Source organism: Carica papaya, chromosome 9, assembly GCF_054855325.1.
Source record: "Carica papaya isolate Zhongbai chromosome 9, ASM5485532v1, whole genome shotgun sequence".
Lineage (NCBI taxonomy): Eukaryota > Viridiplantae > Streptophyta > Magnoliopsida > Brassicales > Caricaceae > Carica > Carica papaya.
Window position 1 is genome coordinate 6751755 of NC_142317.1, and position 18155 is coordinate 6769909.

Consider the following 18155-nt stretch of genomic DNA (forward strand, 5'->3'; position numbering starts at 1 on the left):
TGTCTTGGACAACACCTGCTCAATTCAAATGTCATTTTTTTGTATAATATATAGATATTCCTGTTGCCTTCATCTATATTTTCGTAATGATTGGAATTTCAGGATTCATGAACGCGAATGCAATGTTCATGATTTGATTCTATGTGCTCTTCCATACCATGATACACATGCATTTGTCAAAATAGTTCAGCTACTTAACATAAGGTGAGCAAAGCATAAACTTCCTTTCTCTTTTCAGTTATCCAGCTGAAATATGTACAATGGCATTACAAATTTTATAAGCTCTGATTTCTGTCGGAAATGCAGAGATAATAAATGGAAATTTCTAGATGGTGTTAAAGTATCAGGTGCACCACCCCCTAGGTCAGTAATAGTACAACAATGTATCCGTGATGTGGAGGTTTTGGAGGCTTTATGTGATTATGTGAGTATTTCAATAATGATTTAGTATTTGCTGATTATCTTGCTGGGATTTGTGAGTGTCACATGGATAACTATCGTGGTGCAGGCATCTCCAAAGAAGAAGTTTAATTTTTCAAGGCCTGTGATAAGCTTCTGCACAGCAGTTTTTGTTGAAGTTTTGGGTTCTATGACAACCATTAATAGTAGTGTCGTGGGAAAGATCTATGGATTTTTAGATTATGGACTAAAAGCTAGTGTTAATGGAGGTTCAGACCACCAGGTGAGGCTTATGGACTTAACTCTTGCTAATTTAAGTGGATGTTTTGATTTGAGGTATGCTAAGAAGCGATTGCAAATTGAAGTGGCTTAAAATTCAATATTATGAGAAATGACCCTCTATGTTGCATATTTTTCTTTGATTGTTTATCCTCATATATTGTTGTGGTATTTTTTCATCTTATCAGTGTAGTATGAGACACTTGTGTAACATTTTGCAATATTTGCATTATCTATTTCTTATTTCAAAGAAATTTGCACCATTTATTTCTATACATTTTTATTGCAACCTAGATCATATAGTTATTCATGTTTTGTAAGAGGTGGTAAGAGCTCATTAAGAGGGAATCCTTTGATCTCTTCGAGAAAGAAAGTAGTCACCCTTTGATCCTTTGAGCTCACAAGGTGGTACTTCTTCCTCTAATTGGAGTCACCCTATAAGAATTTGCATTGATTTCCATTTTTCTCGGTCACACTCAAAGGTATGATTATCAAAGACATGCAGTAGGGATGTTGGGTCGTGATGCTTCCGTGGAGACAATCGTTGTTCAAACCTTACAACCACAGGGTCCCAATTTGAGACCTCCAGCAGTAAACCCAGGCATTTGATATGTGAAGGTTCATATGTTTGCACCTTGGAATGCTAGCCAAACTACTAGAATTTCTCCCATCACCCGTTCTCACCCGTTTGGGCTTTTGCAATGTTAATATTGAGATTGGATGTTGTCTGAAAGCTCAAGAAGCACGTGATGTCAAGTAGATTCCTATCATCTGTTTCATAGAACAATAACGTGTTGTCAGCAAAAAATAAATGAGTCACTTCTTCTGCGTTGTCACCTACGCCCGATTTTGTACCCTCTAAACATATCAAGATCTCTGGCCCTCATTAACATTCTGTTTTGTGCCTCCATAATAATGATTTAAAGTAAATGAAATAGAGAGTCACCTTGTTTGAGACCTTTGGTAGCCTTTAAAAAAGATGAGGTGGACCCATTAATTATTACAGCAAAACAAGCCAAAGAAATGTAAATCTTGATCTACTTGCGCCATTTATGCCCAAAACCCATTTATTCAGTATATGGTATAAAATTGAGGTAAAGACTGCTTTGAACAAAAAAACATGTTAAATAAATAAACAAATGCTAAAATATGATTTAGTCATGTACCATTAACTTTTGTTCAAATTACCTCAAATTTTGGTAAAATTAGTACCTGTAGTTTTGTTCCTTCCTGTTATCAACTATTAACATTGCTAAGTTAGGTGTCACGTGTCAAATTTGACAACTTACGACACCTTCTATTGGCCCATGCGTAAGTTAATGCTAACGTAGGTGTCGACCCATGACACTTGCTTGACCCATGCATAGGTTAATGCTACATGACATTTGATGTGATATTAACTTACACGTAGATCAATTAGAAGGTGCTACGTGATGGTGGTAATGGTTGGTAATGAGAAGGGATTAAAATGCAATGTGACATTTAAAATTATCAGATGCTAACTAGTTTAGACAAGTCCATAAATTATTAAAAAAAAGTAATTGTTAGATTCCGTTCTCAAGTGCTGATCCAGTTGGATTTTTTATCGTCCAACGAGGTAGCAATAATAAGCACTTGAAAAGCTCATGCTCTACCTCAACCTTGGAAGCATTTTCATCCTCGCCAATGCCATTTTTTGGGATTCCAATCACTATTGAATCAACTCACCTAGTTGTCCTGATGGATTCGGAAGAGAACAAGATTCATCTCATGCACGTGTAGACCGCTTGCACTAAGGCCGTTAAGCGGAACAACCTCAATCTTGCGGAGGCACTAGTGAAGTAGATCGATTTCCTGGCTACTTCTCAAGTAGAGGCTATGAGGAAGGCCACTTAGAGGAGGCTCTCGCGTGCCGGATTTACAGGCTTTACCTAGAAAGCCCACTTTGTCTGTGGTGTATTAAATGTGTCTTATTATTGGAAGCTTGTTTTATTGCATGTCTCATTTCTGCTTGCTTTCTTGGAGACTGCCTGTTTTATTTTGTTTATATCATTTTTGGACTTGTCTTGCAGATTTAATATACTCAACTTGCTGACTGATTGTTTATATTTTCTGAATAGTTTAGGTTGATGATGAAGTTGCTTGGTCGCTCTGAATTTGAAGCATTTGTTTAATGTGCGCAGGCCGGTGCTTTGATAATAGTGGGTTTACTAGCAGAGAAAGTCAAACTGAATTCTAATCTTGTCAAACATTGGATTCGATCAATTGCTGAAATAGCTAGCAGATATGCCAAGTTGGGTGACGAACAATGGCTTTGGTTGGCACTTTTGGCTCTAATAAACCTTGTTCAGGTACTGACATGTATTTATGAGTAGCATGGCCATACACTCTTTTCCTGATGGGTTATTTTCTTATGTTCAGGGACTGACATTTGTTTATGAGTAGCTTGACCTGAAGTTCTTTTCCTATTATGATTTATCTTCTTACTAAAGGCGAATTGACGTGTTTGATATAGTTTTCTTAATTGTATATTAACTATGAAAAAAACTTCCTTTTGTTTTAAAGCTTTAAACATTTGCTTTTGGTTTTAAATTTTTATAGAATGTTATTTATGGGGACAGGAAATTCAAGTAATAGGTGGTCAGTGTGCCTTTTAGTTAGCAACTAACCAATTATATTATATCTTGAACTTCCTTCTTGTAAAAAGTTTGGTCAACGCTTATAACGGAAGTTAATATCTATTAAATGTCTTTTATCCCCATATGTTTTTGAAGTTTTTAGAGAAAATAAATTTCTAATTTTTATTCCATGTTTTGTTTACATTTAGAAGATATATATAGACTAATTATCCTTATTCTATTTGAACTCTAATTATATGATATAATTATACTATTAGAACTCTAAATAATATAGTATTCTACTTAGCATGAAATCCTTATCAACAGTTTTTTATTAAAAAATAATCCCTTTTTCTAAATGCACAGACACAATTTGAGTTTTATATCCCTTCTCACTCTGTTTGCGAATATTTTTGCAGCTGCAATCTGTTAACTTGCTCCCTAAGAATGCTTTGGGATTTTTAATGGACATAAGGTAGCCCATGACTTACAGCAGCATACGTTTAATTCTGTTTGCCCCAAGTCATTTACTTGTTTTGTTTCTGAGGTTCTTGTACTTTCTGTTTTCAAGGGATCTGTCCCAAATTCTTCTTGGATTGACTCGCGAATTTGACATTGAGAGATTCCTTGCTGTGCTTGTGGGATCTCTGGTTGATCACAGGTGTGAGCCTGCTTATTGGTTCTATTCGTGTTGGCTGATAGATATCTTGCATTGTTTGGTCCATGAAAACTGATTTCCCTCCTTTGCAGTTGTGCTGGTGATTCATACTATTGCGCTTTAGCTTCAGTAATGGAGATTGTTCCTATGAGTAATCTGGTTGACCATGTAGTCTTTAGGATCTTGACATCCTGCATGAGGCTATCCTGCAAAGGAAATCCTGTTTCATCAGAGTCAGGTATATCATTAGAATTTATACAACGTTGTCTTTTGGTATTTGGTATTGGATATGCCAGCTGCTACTTTTCATGCACATTCCAAATATTTATTTGGATTGCTATTTGAGTTTTTTCTGTCCACTTTCACCAGCTTTAATAAAGACACTTTTTTTTTATGATTGTATAGTTATACATTGTTATTCTTATTGCTCTTGCTTACTGCAAGTCTGGACAATTTTTTAGGAAATTGGGCCAAAAAGACTTTGGTTGTTATCAACAAGATTTACCCTTCTGAACTACGTAGAGTGGTTCACAAGTTCCTGGAGGTCAGTTGACCTAGCAGTCTCTCTATCTCTATGTGCATCTTTGTGTGCATGTTTATGTTCTTGTACTTCAGGTTGTTTTTATATTAATTCATTTTCCTAATAGGACACCAAAATCCAATTGGGGAAAGGAGGTAGAATGTTAGACAATTTATGTAAAGTTTTGGATGGAAATCTGGATTCGTCCTTGTCTATTTCAAATTCAAAAGCATGGTTCGGTTTGCACCATCCAGAGGTATATCTGTGCTGTTTTATGGAGGTGCAATTTGTTATCAGTTTTATTTCCTTTGTTGTAGTAGTCAAGCGTTCATATTCTTTCTTTTGAACTTAGGCTTCCGTACGATGTGCTACTCTTTCTGGTTTAAACATGTCTGACTTTGCAGCTGATGCCCAGGTACTTCCTGTTGCATTGCATTATGTTTTCTGTATTTCAAGCCTCTAGCAAATCTTTTTGCTTTTTTTATTTAATGTTTAGGTTGGGGGATGGAGAATTGACTTGTGTAAATTGGAGCTCAATGTATATGTGGGTTCATATTCTTTTGTCTAATATTGGTTGGCAACAAACACTACATCTGTTGATCATTGGTTTTAGGGTTATTATTTGTTACTTATTAAACATTCTTGTTTTCACCCCCATTTTCAGGATGTTTTTCCGATTCAAGATGCTATATTGAGCTTGCTTCGCGATGATGATCTTGCTGTTGTTAAGTCATCTTTGTCTCTCAATCAATTGTCTGAAAGAATAAGCTGCTCTGATCTTCTTGAAGCTTTGCATCACACCCTGAAAAGATGTCTTAGAATGCTGACTTCAGGTGGATATTCTTTTACTATAAAATTCCTTACTTATGGCTATTGATGTTTTTCTCTCGAAGTACAGAGAAGAAAACTTGAGTTTCTTGATTTGTTAGAACTGATAAAAGTTCATGTGGAGTCATGAACCATAGCATGATTTTTTAGCTGCTTCTTTACTTAGAACTTCCAAATTACATACTTTCTATTTATTTATAAAGATGTTGAGCTTCCATAGAGTCTTCCAAGTTGTGGGCTTATGGGGGTATAAATCATCGGAACCTCTATCAAAAGGTTCTGGTGTGAAGTCCTTGGCAGAGATACATCTGGAAATATACAGTCAGAAACCTGGGTTGAGTGAATTACAATTTGAATTCAAGATATTCTTGCAAGAAGATCTTGTAGTTGCAGCCTCCATTCTAAGAGACTTCTTGTTTGAATTCTTATATTTACTTAATTGGCCGAGGAAACATGAGTCAATTTGTTTACGTGGTTTATGGATTGCATGCTTTAATGCTTCTCCTTTTTCTGGGTAAAAAGAAGTGTTATTTTGCAACGCTACAAGAGGCTGCCACCTTGTACAGATGCTAGATACACTGCAAAATTTATGTTAGATGTGGATATCTGAAGCATAAGACATTAGGCAAGTTGAGAACCATAGATTAAGAGTTTGAAGTCAGTTATTGCAGATTCTACAGCTGGGAAAACTCATCGTCAAAAGCTATCTTGTTCTGCTCTCCAGATAACCAAAAGTCTGAGTAGAGGATAAAAAAAAAACCAATGTTCAAAATTCGCAGATGCCCTCACCCCATCCCAAGCCCATAGCTTGAAACTGATTGAGCTCCTCTACTGCTCAACTAAGTTTCAACACAGACAATAGCAGAGTTACAGGAAATGAAAGGTGGTAACAACCTTCTTAGCGTCCAGTAAAAGAAAAACCATTTACCGATATCTTCCCTATTTTTTTTGTGAGATTGTTGAGGTTGAAAATCCTATCCTGTGCAGTTTCCAAAGCATCAAATCTTAGGATGCAAATTTTTGAGCTTGACGCCATGCAAACAGAGGGGTCAGGGAATTCTTAGGAACGTAATTGCCATATGTGACTACTTTATGAAAAAAGGGCCATCCTCTCTACAAAGCTTCTTTACTTCATCCTCCTCGCCAAAGGCTCATTGACACTTTAAAGCTTCTGCAAGAAGAGAGTAACAGCCTGTGCTAGTCATAAGATAATATTCCTTGGAAAAGTGACCCTGATTTTTTTCATATGGGAAGTTGCCTAGGGTTTGTATTCTGACTATTGATAATTTGGGAAAGAGAGGTTGCATGATCACTATATCCTTTCCACTCTGCTCTGAAGACAATAAGTCCCCCTGCCATCTTGTTTTCTCGTGTATGGAAGGAAGAAGGCGTTAGAGCTCAGCTATCTGCTCATTGGTATCCAGTGTTGATCAGTACTCTATACCTGCTGAATTGAAAGCTTTTGGGGTGGGGGGGTGGATTCAGGCTGGTGGATGTAGGGATACCATTGTAGGTCTCATACCCATTTCCATTTGGTGGAATTTGGACAGAAGAAAATGCAACAGTTTTTGATGGTTTTGTTGCTAATTTCTCTGCTAGACACCTATGATTCCGGACCTAGTATTTTTTTGTCGGAAGATCTTTCTCTCCTTAATGGGATTGATTCGGGCAGCCTTATGATAACTGATCTACCTTGTAATTTTGTTTGTTCTATACATGGGTGGTAGAGGGCGCTACAATTTATATAATTTCCTTTTTCCTCTTAAAAAATATTTTATATATAACATATTTTGAGACATTATAAGGCTTTTTATATTATATGTTGTGTATTTTACAAATATATTTTACAATATATGTTATCTATGTATATACAATATATTTTACAATATGTTATGCTAAGTACTACTATATGATGTAGTATCATGTACTACATCATTATGTTATTCGCCTAGAGTGGCTTGTTTTGCTTAGGAGCAGCCGGAGAATGCATTTTACCATTGGACAAGTGATTAGGAGTGGTAGGATTCTGATTAATGGTTGCTTTTTGAACAAGAGGGATGCAAAATTGTGCAACCATATCCTCTTGTGGTGTCTGTTTGCTTATAAACTGACCCTTGCTTATAAACTATGTTTTTTCATTAAAGGTGTGGGGATCTTGGGAACCTGATTGATATTTTGTTAGATATGTAAATATTTTAGCATACGAGTTTGCACCTCCTTGGTGTCTGTAAATTGATATTATTTTTTGTTGATTTTAGGAGAAAAAATAATTTTATTTCTTACTTTTTAAGTTGTTACACTTACAATATTTACAAAATTCATAACCTACTAATTAGAAAATTCTTATTTTATTATAATTTTAATTTCATGAGATTACCTAATTAAATAATATATACTAACTAGTTAAATAATATATTAAAATAATTAAATAATAAAATATGCTACTCAACACCCCCTCTCAAGTTGGTGCAAGAATATCACACATGCCCAACTTGCAGACCAAGTTGCAAACTGAAACTAGATCTTTCAGGCAGTAGCTCGCCTCGATTCGGCTGAAAAAATAGCTCAGGTTTGGCTCAAAAAACAGTTCGAAGTCGCCTAAAAAACGGCTCAGACTGCACTCAAAACGGCTCGAACTCAGCTCAAAACGGCTTGACTCAACTCAAAACAGATTGGTCAAGCTCAAAATGGTTTGGCCCAATTCTAAACGGCTTGGTCCGGCTCAAAATGGCTTGGGCTTAGCTCAAAAATAGCTCGAGCTCAACCGGAGCACCATACGAGCCGCCAGCAAACTATCACGCGCCACCGCTCTTGCAGCTGCCAGCCACCACGCGCTGCCGAAATATCGCCAAGAATCGGCACAGAAGCTTGCGCCTGCTTAGATCCGGCACGGATCTAATGAAATCGCACCTGAAAAATGCGCAACTCCTCTTTCCCGGACAGATCCAATGTGCTGACGCCCTGATCTGGCCATCACGCACCGATCTTCCTCTCCACCGCCTGCAGAGCTGGTTGAGCACCACTCTGCCTTCTTCTCCAGCCGTCCGCAGTTCCTTCGCTCTCCGAACAGACCAGATCTGACACCTGTGTGCGCCAATCTTCCTCTATGCCGCACGCAGAGCTGTCTTCCTCCGCCTGGTTGCGCGGGAGCAGCTGTCTTGTTACCCAACCAGATCTGGAACGGAGGCGCAGCGATCTTGTAGAAGGAAAAACCGAAGCAAGCTGATTGGCGACCAGGAAGTTGAAGCCGGAAAGTAGAAGCTGATTGGCAACGGCAGCTGGTCAGTCTTCTGGTCAGACGCTGGCCCCGATTCTCTCTCCGGATCTGTTTGGGGTGGTGATAAAAGTAGATATGGATAAATGAGTACCAACCCAGTATATTGTGCTATTTTAAGGAAACCCTAAACTTAAAACACTAAAATAACTTTATTTGATTATGATACCATGTTGATTTTAGGAAAAAATAATAATTTATTTCTCATCATTTAAGTTGTTACAGTTAGAGTATTTTTAAAATTTTTAACTTACTAATGATAAATCTTATTATATTATAATTCTAATTACATAAAATTACCTAATTAAATAATAAATACCAACTAGTTAAATAATTCATTAAAATAGTTAAATAATAAAATATGCTACTCAACGTTTTTATTTAAAATAAAAGGATGTAGTATCATGTACTTATCATATCTGAATGTTTTACACGTAGATTCTTCTAGTTCCTTTTTGTTTCCCCAACTTGTCTCTTTTTCTATTTTCTTCTTTATTTTTCGAGGACAACTTGTCCTCATGTGATGTACTTTTCTTAATCTTTAATAATTCTTCTTTCCCTATAAAGATTTCAATTTTTATATTAAAATGTATTAAACAATTTAAAATTTTTATATTTGATTTTAAGTGTCTTAAATTTGAGTTGTTAAAATTTGAATGTTAAATTGGAAAGTTTTGGATTTATTGAGTATTTAAATTTTTGGTTATATTTCAAATTTAAGCAATAAAAGACCCGAGAGAGATCCTCACCTTGTTGCGGATCTGCAAGGAGACAACATTCTCACCTTGTTGGGGGATCTGCAAGGAGACAAAATATTCTCCATCTATTAGCATGACCGCATGTTGATTGCTTCCTCAAGTTGGAATGAGGAATTTAATCCCCTCCTTGTTGCATACAAAAGCAGTTTTATTATTCGTCTTTGGATTTGTATCAGTCTTCTTTGTAATTTATTGTTTCAACATGCGCAGGTTCTTCAGATGACATAGATTTAGCTGTTGATGTTGCTGCTTCAATTATGAAGATTACTGTCTCAGGCTACCATAATGATATTGATTATTCAAAGAAACTTGCTGCTATGATGTTTCCTCTACTCCTAATTCAGCCAAAGGTTTGTTAATATGTTAATTGCTAGGTTCGGTTTCTTAGGGCCACCTTCATAGGCCAGCCATGCATATTGACTGTTGTTTGTCTGCTATAATAAACTATAGACACAGAGGCTAAGTTTAACAGCACTTGAATCAGCAAAAGAAGTCAAGTGGCCATTTTTTCAGAATCTTGTTGCTCTCTCCAATGAAGAAAAGGTAAATTTTTATGTCAAATTCTTTTCTAGTTGCTTTATTACTTGAGAAGGAATGTTACGGTCCCTACGGGTATTGTTATGGGGATAAGTTAGTATTGTGGGTTTGTTAAGAGATAACTCATCGATCTTCTAAAGTTTAAAATATTCAAGAAATGTTTTCTAAATTCTTCTTTTTTTCCATTACCACAAGATCGGAATTAATCTTTACAGAATATTGACATAATAACTGCTACGTGAGTGAAAAATAGGAACTGTCTCTATTTTAGTGAGCGGTTATGGATTATTCAATCAAATTCAAGTGCCATGAAGCAGGAGGCATGCCATAAACATTAAAATGTCTAACAAATTGTCACCTTGAAAACATAACAGAAGATCCTGACACATGCACAACTAAAAATAAGCTTATCAAATTATTTAGCAGCTAATTATCTTCTTTCTTTGCTGATATCTCCCATTAAAACGAATTAGTTTTCCAGTACTCTGACACAGCATTTTTTTTGCCATTAGCCTCCAAATTTCTGAAAGCCTAATCATAGTATGACTTGCATTACTTTAATTCTCGGAAAATTGATATTGTTCATCGTTATGGCTCATCAATTTAAATCTTTGCATGATCGAAATCTCTCTTGGAACTTCCATTCTGTTTTTCCTTTTCTCCTGTTTTTTGGATGGGAAGGGTTGTTGTCATGGAAATTGTTTCCATTAGTTAAACTACCTGCATGATTGAAATTTCTTGTATCTTTTGGGACGTCAATGTTCTCTTTCTTTTATCTCTATTTTTTGGATGGAGTGGTTTGTTTTTGTCAAGAAGTTTTTCCATTATTTAAAAAATTGCATGATTAAAATTCTTGTATCCTTTTGACATCATTTTTCTTTTCTCTTCCCTCTGTTTTGTGGATGGAAGGAAGTCTAGTTGTCGTGGGGGTTCTTTTAGTTAATTAAACAATTAAAAGTTCTAGTTTGTTGTCTATCTTTTTCCCTTCTCCTGTGGATAAAGGTTTAGTTGTAGGCCTTTTTTTTGAAAAGGTTAGTGTTAGGCTTTTAAGCTTTCGTTCCAGAGTTAATGCCATTATGTTTTAGTCCACAGAAAGTAGGCTTGAGAAGTGTGGACGGTTGGGCCTGGTGTGTTGCTATTTTGGAACACCAAGTGCTGCTAATAAAATCGTTAAATTATTTCATGACAAGATCAATGTTAGAAATGAACGGCAAACTAAGAACTAAAATGAGAGTGAGGAGTTATGTCCTTTTGTATCGTGTAAAACTGAGGTGTGCGGAGTTAAGGTGGATAATGAAGTCCTACCTTGAATAAATTTGATTTGTCTGTGACGCTTACTGGTTCTTTTTTTGTTTTTCTTTATGGGCACCTTATTTGGATCCACCTACTGTAACTGTGTCTCAAGTTAGTGTTTCCTCTGCTATTGTAAAGTCGCATGTGTTGTGGGTTTTCGTACGATTGCCCCGTCTGAATTTGTAGGTTATGTATATCTTGAATTTGGTGCAACAAAGTGATGATTAAGGTCTTTAACATGTCGCCTTGTTATTTATTTCTGCTGTGCAAGCTTCATTGGAAATGGCAGAAGGATTGCCTTTATTAATTGTTTTGCCTGGTTTTCTTATTTTTCATTAGATTCTATTTTTTTAGCAATTGTGAATTTTGGTAATTAAGTTGATGTTATGTCTTTGAAATAATTTTTGAAGTTTTGATCTAGAAAAAAATGCAAAAATTACTACATGGAGGCATATCGCCAATAAATATAGAGGTTGTTGGTAGTCTGGGAGAAGCACTTTTGTTGCACGTTGATGAACATAGGCTTGAGCTTATTGAAAGTTCCTGTGATTTCAAGTTATCAGAACTTACAAAATGTCGTGGTGATTTCAAATTGCTGGAACAAGAACGAAGGAAGTTGCAGGTCAACAATTTCTGAGCTCTTCTTTCCTTTAAAACTCACAGACCAAGGGTTTAACTATTTATTTTTTAGGCTATGTTTGGAATAAGTCCAGAAGTTCTACAGAATTCATTTGCAAACTCTAATTAGAAAATGACAAAAATTGATTTCTTTTGAGGTCAGTTTTTATCATTTCAGGAAGATTTTTCAGCATCTTTTAGTTGAACTAAGGGTCTATTAAAAGATGATAAAGATTTATTCCAAACATAGCCTTGATAGTTATTGTTTCGGAAAATTCTCACTTTAGTCTTGTGATTTTCTAGAAAGAATTGCAGAAAAGAGAAAGAGTATCTGCATTTAATTTGGAGATTGTTAGTAGTTTGGCTGAAACATTTTTGATGGATCCTGGTATGCATATGCCTTGGCTTATGGAAAGTTGCAGTGATCTTGCATCCTCAAAGACATTATTTCTTTTGGTCCTTCTGCAGTCATTTCTGGCTGTAAAGAATGGTATATGATCTCTCTCACTTCTCTCAGGCTTAAATTAGACATGCAAAGTGGGATTTTGGATAATTCTCATTTTGAGTGACGACTAGTAGACTACTGTAATGAAACTATTTTGCACAAACATAAGTGCTTTTGGGTTGTCCATGGATTATCTCCTTGTCAGGGAAATGGCTACTCTGCACTTAGAAAAAAATATGTTATGTGTATTTGGATCTATTGTAATTATCCTGTATCCAGTGCTGTATATGACGATGAGGTCTTACATTAAGTTTCTATCAAATTAGGTAGAGGTCAATTTTCCACTGTTTTTGAAGTTTGCTTTCCGGTGTTGAAGATGGAGTGGGAAATCCATGATTTTGCAGTTGATGTTTCTCTGAAAGAGGTAAGGAAGATGTTTCCTTGTCTGATGTTTGACATTGTATTTTCTATTTGAAGCAAATTTTTGCCCCATTTTTTTGTTATTTAGTATATTTTATGCTTTTGATTGCCAGTTGCAACAGTGCGAATGCAGAGAACTCCTGTTCCAGCTGTTTGATACTGATGTTAACACATTAAATACAAAGATCCTCGTTTGCCTCTTTTGGAGGTTGCTTGAGGCATTTTTCTCAATGGTGCCTGCAGATTCCTTGGCGGTTGGTGATGCCAGCTCTTAATCTTTGTTCATAACGTTTTTCCCATCTTCTAAGACATTCTGGTCCAATTTGATCGCCTTGATATTTTCTTATTTTCAGGGTGATAAGGAAAGCTGGATCAAAGATTTGTTTATTTTTTTCGCAGCCTCTCGATTGAAGCATGTTTTCAAGGAACACTGTCACTACCTAGTTAGAGGATGCAAGAGGTCTCCTGTCTCTTTTCTGTCCAGGTTCTTTACAGAGGAAGGTGCTTACTTGTGGTTTCTCATTTATTTTTGCAGTTTTTTCTTAATGTTAAAGGGGTAGCTGATATCACAAATTTTGAGTTCATGCTAGTGCCGCTGATTATAATCTAAAAGTTATTTAGAAAGAGATTATGGTCCTTCCTTCACCCTTATGAAATGAATGTAATCATAAATCAGGATTTCTTCTGAAATCACAAATTTTGAGTTCATGCTAGTGCCACTGATTATGATCTAAAAGTTATTTAGAAAGAGATTATGGTCTTTCACCCTTATGAAATGAATGTAATCATAAATCAGCATTTCTTCTTTTCAGAAGTTCCTGTTACAGTGCAAGTTGAAAGTCTTCATTGTTTTGCATATCTTTGTTCTGAGAATAACAGTTGGCCAGTTGAGCTTTTGGCTGAGTTTCCTGCGATTCTTGTTCCATTATTCAGTGCCAAGCAGGTTTGGCCCTTCTTCTGCTGTGTGTGTGTTTACTTAATGGTTTCAATTCCTTAGAGTTCTCCAGGACTTCATTATATTGACTACTAATATTTTTTCCTTCTCCTTCCTTTTTTCTCTTAACTTGTTTAGAACACTTCATACTACTAGATAAATATCTTTTGGCGTGAGTTACTAAAGACCATGATGGAGTGTTATGGGATGTGGCCTTTTTTTGAGAAAAAAATTGTATAAGGTTAGGAAATGTGATGTTCATTCACAAAATCTCTTTTGAGGTGTTTGGAGTTGAGGTAGGTCATTATTCTGGATCTTTTTTTTGGGGTTGGGGGTGGGGGGAGGGGAGGTTGGGGGTGGAGAGCGGGGTTTGGGGGTGGAGAGCCTCATCTCTAAGATGATCCTATAGTTGGCATCTTGAGAGGGTCATCTCTTAAGGTTGTGTTTTGTGCTTCCAATCCTACTTGAGGATTAGTTTGGCAATTTATAACATGATTAGAAAGGGTACCATTTTGCTCACCGGCTTGTTTTTTCTTTAGGTGTCCTTGAAGTAAGAAATTTTGTAAGATGGTCAGTGCGTCATTTTATCTTTGGTTGGGTAGGTTGAAAATGTAAATATTAGAGAGTTTAAGCCAATCTATCCAGTGATGAATGTTAAAGTTCTTGCCATCAGGCTCAGCAGGGTGATCAGATAGTTGGTTGGTGAAGCCCAACATGCTCTCATTGGTGCTCAATAGATTCTAGATGCTGCTTTGATATCAAATGAGGTTGTTGATTCTCTGTTACAATTTGGGTAGAGGGCAGTTATGTTAGACCTAGAAAAAGCTTATAATCATGTATAATGGTTGTTTCATGTATATGTTAAAGAGAATGGGGTTTGGAGAAAAATTGGAGTAAGGGACTCTGTCGTTGCATCTCTTTTACATGGAGTAAGCTTATGATCATGTTTCATGGTAAAAGCCATTGTCTTTATTCTCGGTGGTTTTGGATGAGCGAAATTGGAGGGTTTTTTAGGGAATTTGGTATCCATTTTGCTTATAGGTATAGATGGTCAATTATCTTCTTGATGAATGGTTATTTTGCAATTGATCAAGTGCAGTTAAGATAATATTATATAAATTCCATCTAATTTTCAGGATCTCAGAAGTGCCGCCATGAGCTGCATTGAAGGGCTTCACGCGCTCTGGCGACGTATTGACTTCACTAGCAAGAAAAATGGTACCACCATGTGAGATCAAAATTCTTACTGGAATATATTGTTCTTTAACTCAGTTTCAAATTGTATATCTTGAAACAGGGAGCACTTTGGTCTGGAGTCATTTTCTTGATGAACTGTTGGACTTAATGATCCAACAAAAGGAGCTAATATTATCAGACAAAAATTATCTCTCTTCTTTCTTGATATCATTGCTGGGTTTTCCTCATAGTACCCTTTCAGTGCCACAGAACGTTGAACGGAGGTATTAGCTTCTGTAACTATAGAACCTTTCTGGTTATTTTTTCAATCAATGAATGGAGTGCTGTTTACTACAGCTAAAAACAATGAGACGATATGACAACAGGCAGATTTTACTATTTTTTACACTGTCCGTTGACCAATGCTTCCGAATTACTGATTTTCACAGTTCAATTATTATCTAGCATATTAGATTTGTAGTCCTATCACTTGTTTGTAATAAATTATTGAAGCTTCTCCTTTTTGTCGGATTAAAGAGTCCTAGTTTTGGACCCTAAAATATTTTATTAAAAGGTCATCTATTCCTAATATCTTAGATAGTTTCCTTCTCCTTATAAAATCTTTCCTTCCATATGATTCTACAGGTTTTTCTTCAAAAGGTTGTTGAAAGTTTTAATGAAAATGGGAATTGGTATTTATTAACGGAAACCTGAGCTGATGGGACTGTGTTAGTTAATGCTGGGTGTTGCTGAGGGAAATGATAACATTTAGAATGTTGAATTTCCTTCCTTTTGTTGGATCTTCTGTTTAATTGTCTTTTAGTAGTTTCTATGGATTGGATAATTGGGAACCATGTCAGCCAATAAAAATGGTTTGCAATTATCAACAGCCCTTGCATTAGGAAGCTCTGAAAGATAGGTTTTCTAATAATATAAAAGTTTTTTACTTGGTGTAGCAAATCAATTAGTCATTTTATAGTCCAAAAAATGTGAGTTGCTGACTGTTATTTTTGTTGAACTTAACCTGTTTCTGCTTGTTTTGTGTGTATGCATTTAGTGTCTCGCTGATATCTTCTATGGTTTACATCCAGGCTAAGTAGGCTTTAGGTTAAAGGTCATATGATTTCTTGAACTAGTTTATGCACACCTGATTTATAAAATCTAAGTTTTCTTTTGTTGATTGTATAACATCTCCCCATCATCATGGAAGATGTATATTCCAAATAATTGACATATCTCTTTAATGCTTAACAATCTGAGATTTTTCCTCTAATGTTCCATTTCAGATTGGATCAATCTACAAAAGATAATATTCTTGCTTTCATCATTGGTTCTGTGCTAAGACTTCCTGCATATGGGAAGGTGCACTCTATTCCTTACTCTCTTTTTGTTTCTTCCCAGTTCTTTTTCTTTTTTATTTTCAGAAGCTTGCTCTGTTTTTAGGTAGTTTAGTAATTTTCATAGGGTACTTTTCTTTGAAGGAAGAATTACTGTGCTTTAGGTATAAAACTGATATTTTTAGGAGGTAATTCAATGAAATTGGTTTCTTTTGGACAGCTAGTCGTTCTCTCATCACTCAAAGGGTTGGGCAGCGCAATCCTATGTATTGAAGATGTCAAATCACTGCTGTCTAGACGTAGTCAATATTACTTTGAGCAGAACAAGTCTTCCCAGAAGCTGTCAGAAACTGAAGTCAAAATCTTGTGCACTCTTTTGGAGGTAAATATAAATTCTTTTTGTTTGTTTCGGTTTTCAATTAGGAAAATTCCACCTTGTGAAAACTCCTAAATATTTTATGGAAATTTCATTTTAATTTGCATTTACTAGATCTGCCTCATGCCCTCTTCATCATTTGAAGGACTTGAAGATTGTTTGTTGAAGGCTTTGCAAGTAAGAATAATTTTCAATAGCAATTCGATCCTGCTTTCACAGTTGTACTAGATGTGTTCTTATGTCTGGTCTCAATTGTTTGCTTTTCCAGTTGGACTCTATCTCTCCGGAGGACCCTGGCATTGCACATCCATGTATTACTGTCCTGCAAAAGCTAAACAATCAAGTTTACAATGGGTTGAAGTCTGAGATACAGGTTATTCTTAGATGATGGAAGATGATTTGCTATACTTTTGAAAATTTTCTTTACTTCATCTGTTCTTTTCGCTGTCAGGTCTAAGTTTTTCTTTATAATTAGTTTGTATAGTCTTGTTGTATTAGAAAACTCTCCAGTGTTACATCAGTAGTGAAACTTAATTGTCTGGATTTCAAGGCAAATGATGAAGTTTGCTATGAAGCACCTCATAGAGGAGTCTAAAAAATTAGTTTGTGAAGTAGATTCGTCTAGTGTTGCTTATCAATTGTTTAGCATGTAATGGTTTCAGGGCTTCCAACATATTGGGGGTGCATCAGTCTGTTTCAGAGTTTATCTTACTGAGTTTGTGATGTGAGCAAGATGTTTTGAAAACAAAAACGGAAAGAGTGAATGACCTGCTATTGTAGCATGTAACTTAGGTTTAATTGGGTCCATTTATGTTTAATGTTCATTTTGGTCGTGAAGGTAAAGTTACAACTTGAGTTATTTTTAGGGGTAACATTCATGCGAGCTTAGTTTTAAGGTCTTTTATCTTATACATGAGATTGTTTTTTCTTTTGTGGGAAAGAAAATGCACAAGTAATATATAATGCATATACAGGCAGCAAAAAGGTTGCTAGCCATATACCAAATAGTTACAAAATCAGTCAAAATATTAATAAGGTGCCCAAATCCTCATAATTAGTAATAGGATAACCCGTAAACCAAAAAACTAGTTTCTAGAACTAAAAATCCTAATTCTACAAGAAGGAAAAACTTGGTCTTCGGAAGCCCTCTTGTCCTTTTCCTTCCAAATGACCCACGTGGTAGTAAGGTGGATAAATGAGATTAGATATCTTCTATTTTGACTGATTGACTTTTTATTATCAAGAAGCTCAGCATTTGATTTTTGTGTTCATGCGTGGATGGTAGTGTTTGATTGATTTAGCATGCACAAAAGAGTTTTCTCTTTGTTTTCCTCTTAAAAAACCTAGTATCAAATGCTGGAGTTGGATATTCAATTATTTGTTGGCGACTATATTTTATTATTTAATTATTTTAATTTATTATTTAATTAGTTTATTATGATATAAATAGAATTGTACAAGAATAATTATCTCATAAATATAGAATCCTAATAGAATATGAGTTTTCTTATCAATATGTTAGGAATTTTATAACTACTCTAAGTGTAACAATATAAAAAGTGATAAATAATATTAATATTTTTTTCTCTTTAAAAATCAACATGATATCGGAGGCAAATAAAGCTATTTTAGTAGTTTAATTTTAAAGTTTTCTTCAAACCCTAAAATAGCACAATAGAGTGGGTTGATACCTAGTTATTTGGATC

General features: G+C 35.5%; 1 protein-coding gene across 1 annotated transcript in view; it reads left to right on the forward strand.

The window, feature by feature from the left end:
- The window catches only part of LOC110820475 (ARM repeat superfamily protein), a 32683-nt gene that overhangs the window by 1318 nt on the left and 13210 nt on the right, over positions 1 to 18155 (forward strand). The window contains exons 4-28 of the mRNA XM_088211917.1: positions 103 to 204; positions 307 to 424; positions 509 to 682; positions 2841 to 3008; positions 3695 to 3750; positions 3847 to 3936; positions 4026 to 4171; positions 4395 to 4477; positions 4581 to 4709; positions 4806 to 4868; positions 5118 to 5286; positions 9524 to 9663; positions 9764 to 9856; positions 11565 to 11765; positions 12065 to 12251; positions 12533 to 12630; positions 12740 to 12880; positions 12980 to 13127; positions 13439 to 13569; positions 14697 to 14778; positions 14858 to 15020; positions 16023 to 16098; positions 16294 to 16455; positions 16564 to 16626; positions 16718 to 16822. Of these exons, the coding sequence (XP_088068043.1) occupies positions 103 to 204; positions 307 to 424; positions 509 to 682; positions 2841 to 3008; positions 3695 to 3750; positions 3847 to 3936; positions 4026 to 4171; positions 4395 to 4477; positions 4581 to 4709; positions 4806 to 4868; positions 5118 to 5286; positions 9524 to 9663; positions 9764 to 9856; positions 11565 to 11765; positions 12065 to 12251; positions 12533 to 12630; positions 12740 to 12880; positions 12980 to 13127; positions 13439 to 13569; positions 14697 to 14778; positions 14858 to 15020; positions 16023 to 16098; positions 16294 to 16455; positions 16564 to 16626; positions 16718 to 16822 (3088 nt within the window). The remainder of the gene's footprint in view (positions 1 to 102; positions 205 to 306; positions 425 to 508; positions 683 to 2840; positions 3009 to 3694; positions 3751 to 3846; positions 3937 to 4025; positions 4172 to 4394; positions 4478 to 4580; positions 4710 to 4805; positions 4869 to 5117; positions 5287 to 9523; positions 9664 to 9763; positions 9857 to 11564; positions 11766 to 12064; positions 12252 to 12532; positions 12631 to 12739; positions 12881 to 12979; positions 13128 to 13438; positions 13570 to 14696; positions 14779 to 14857; positions 15021 to 16022; positions 16099 to 16293; positions 16456 to 16563; positions 16627 to 16717; positions 16823 to 18155) is intronic.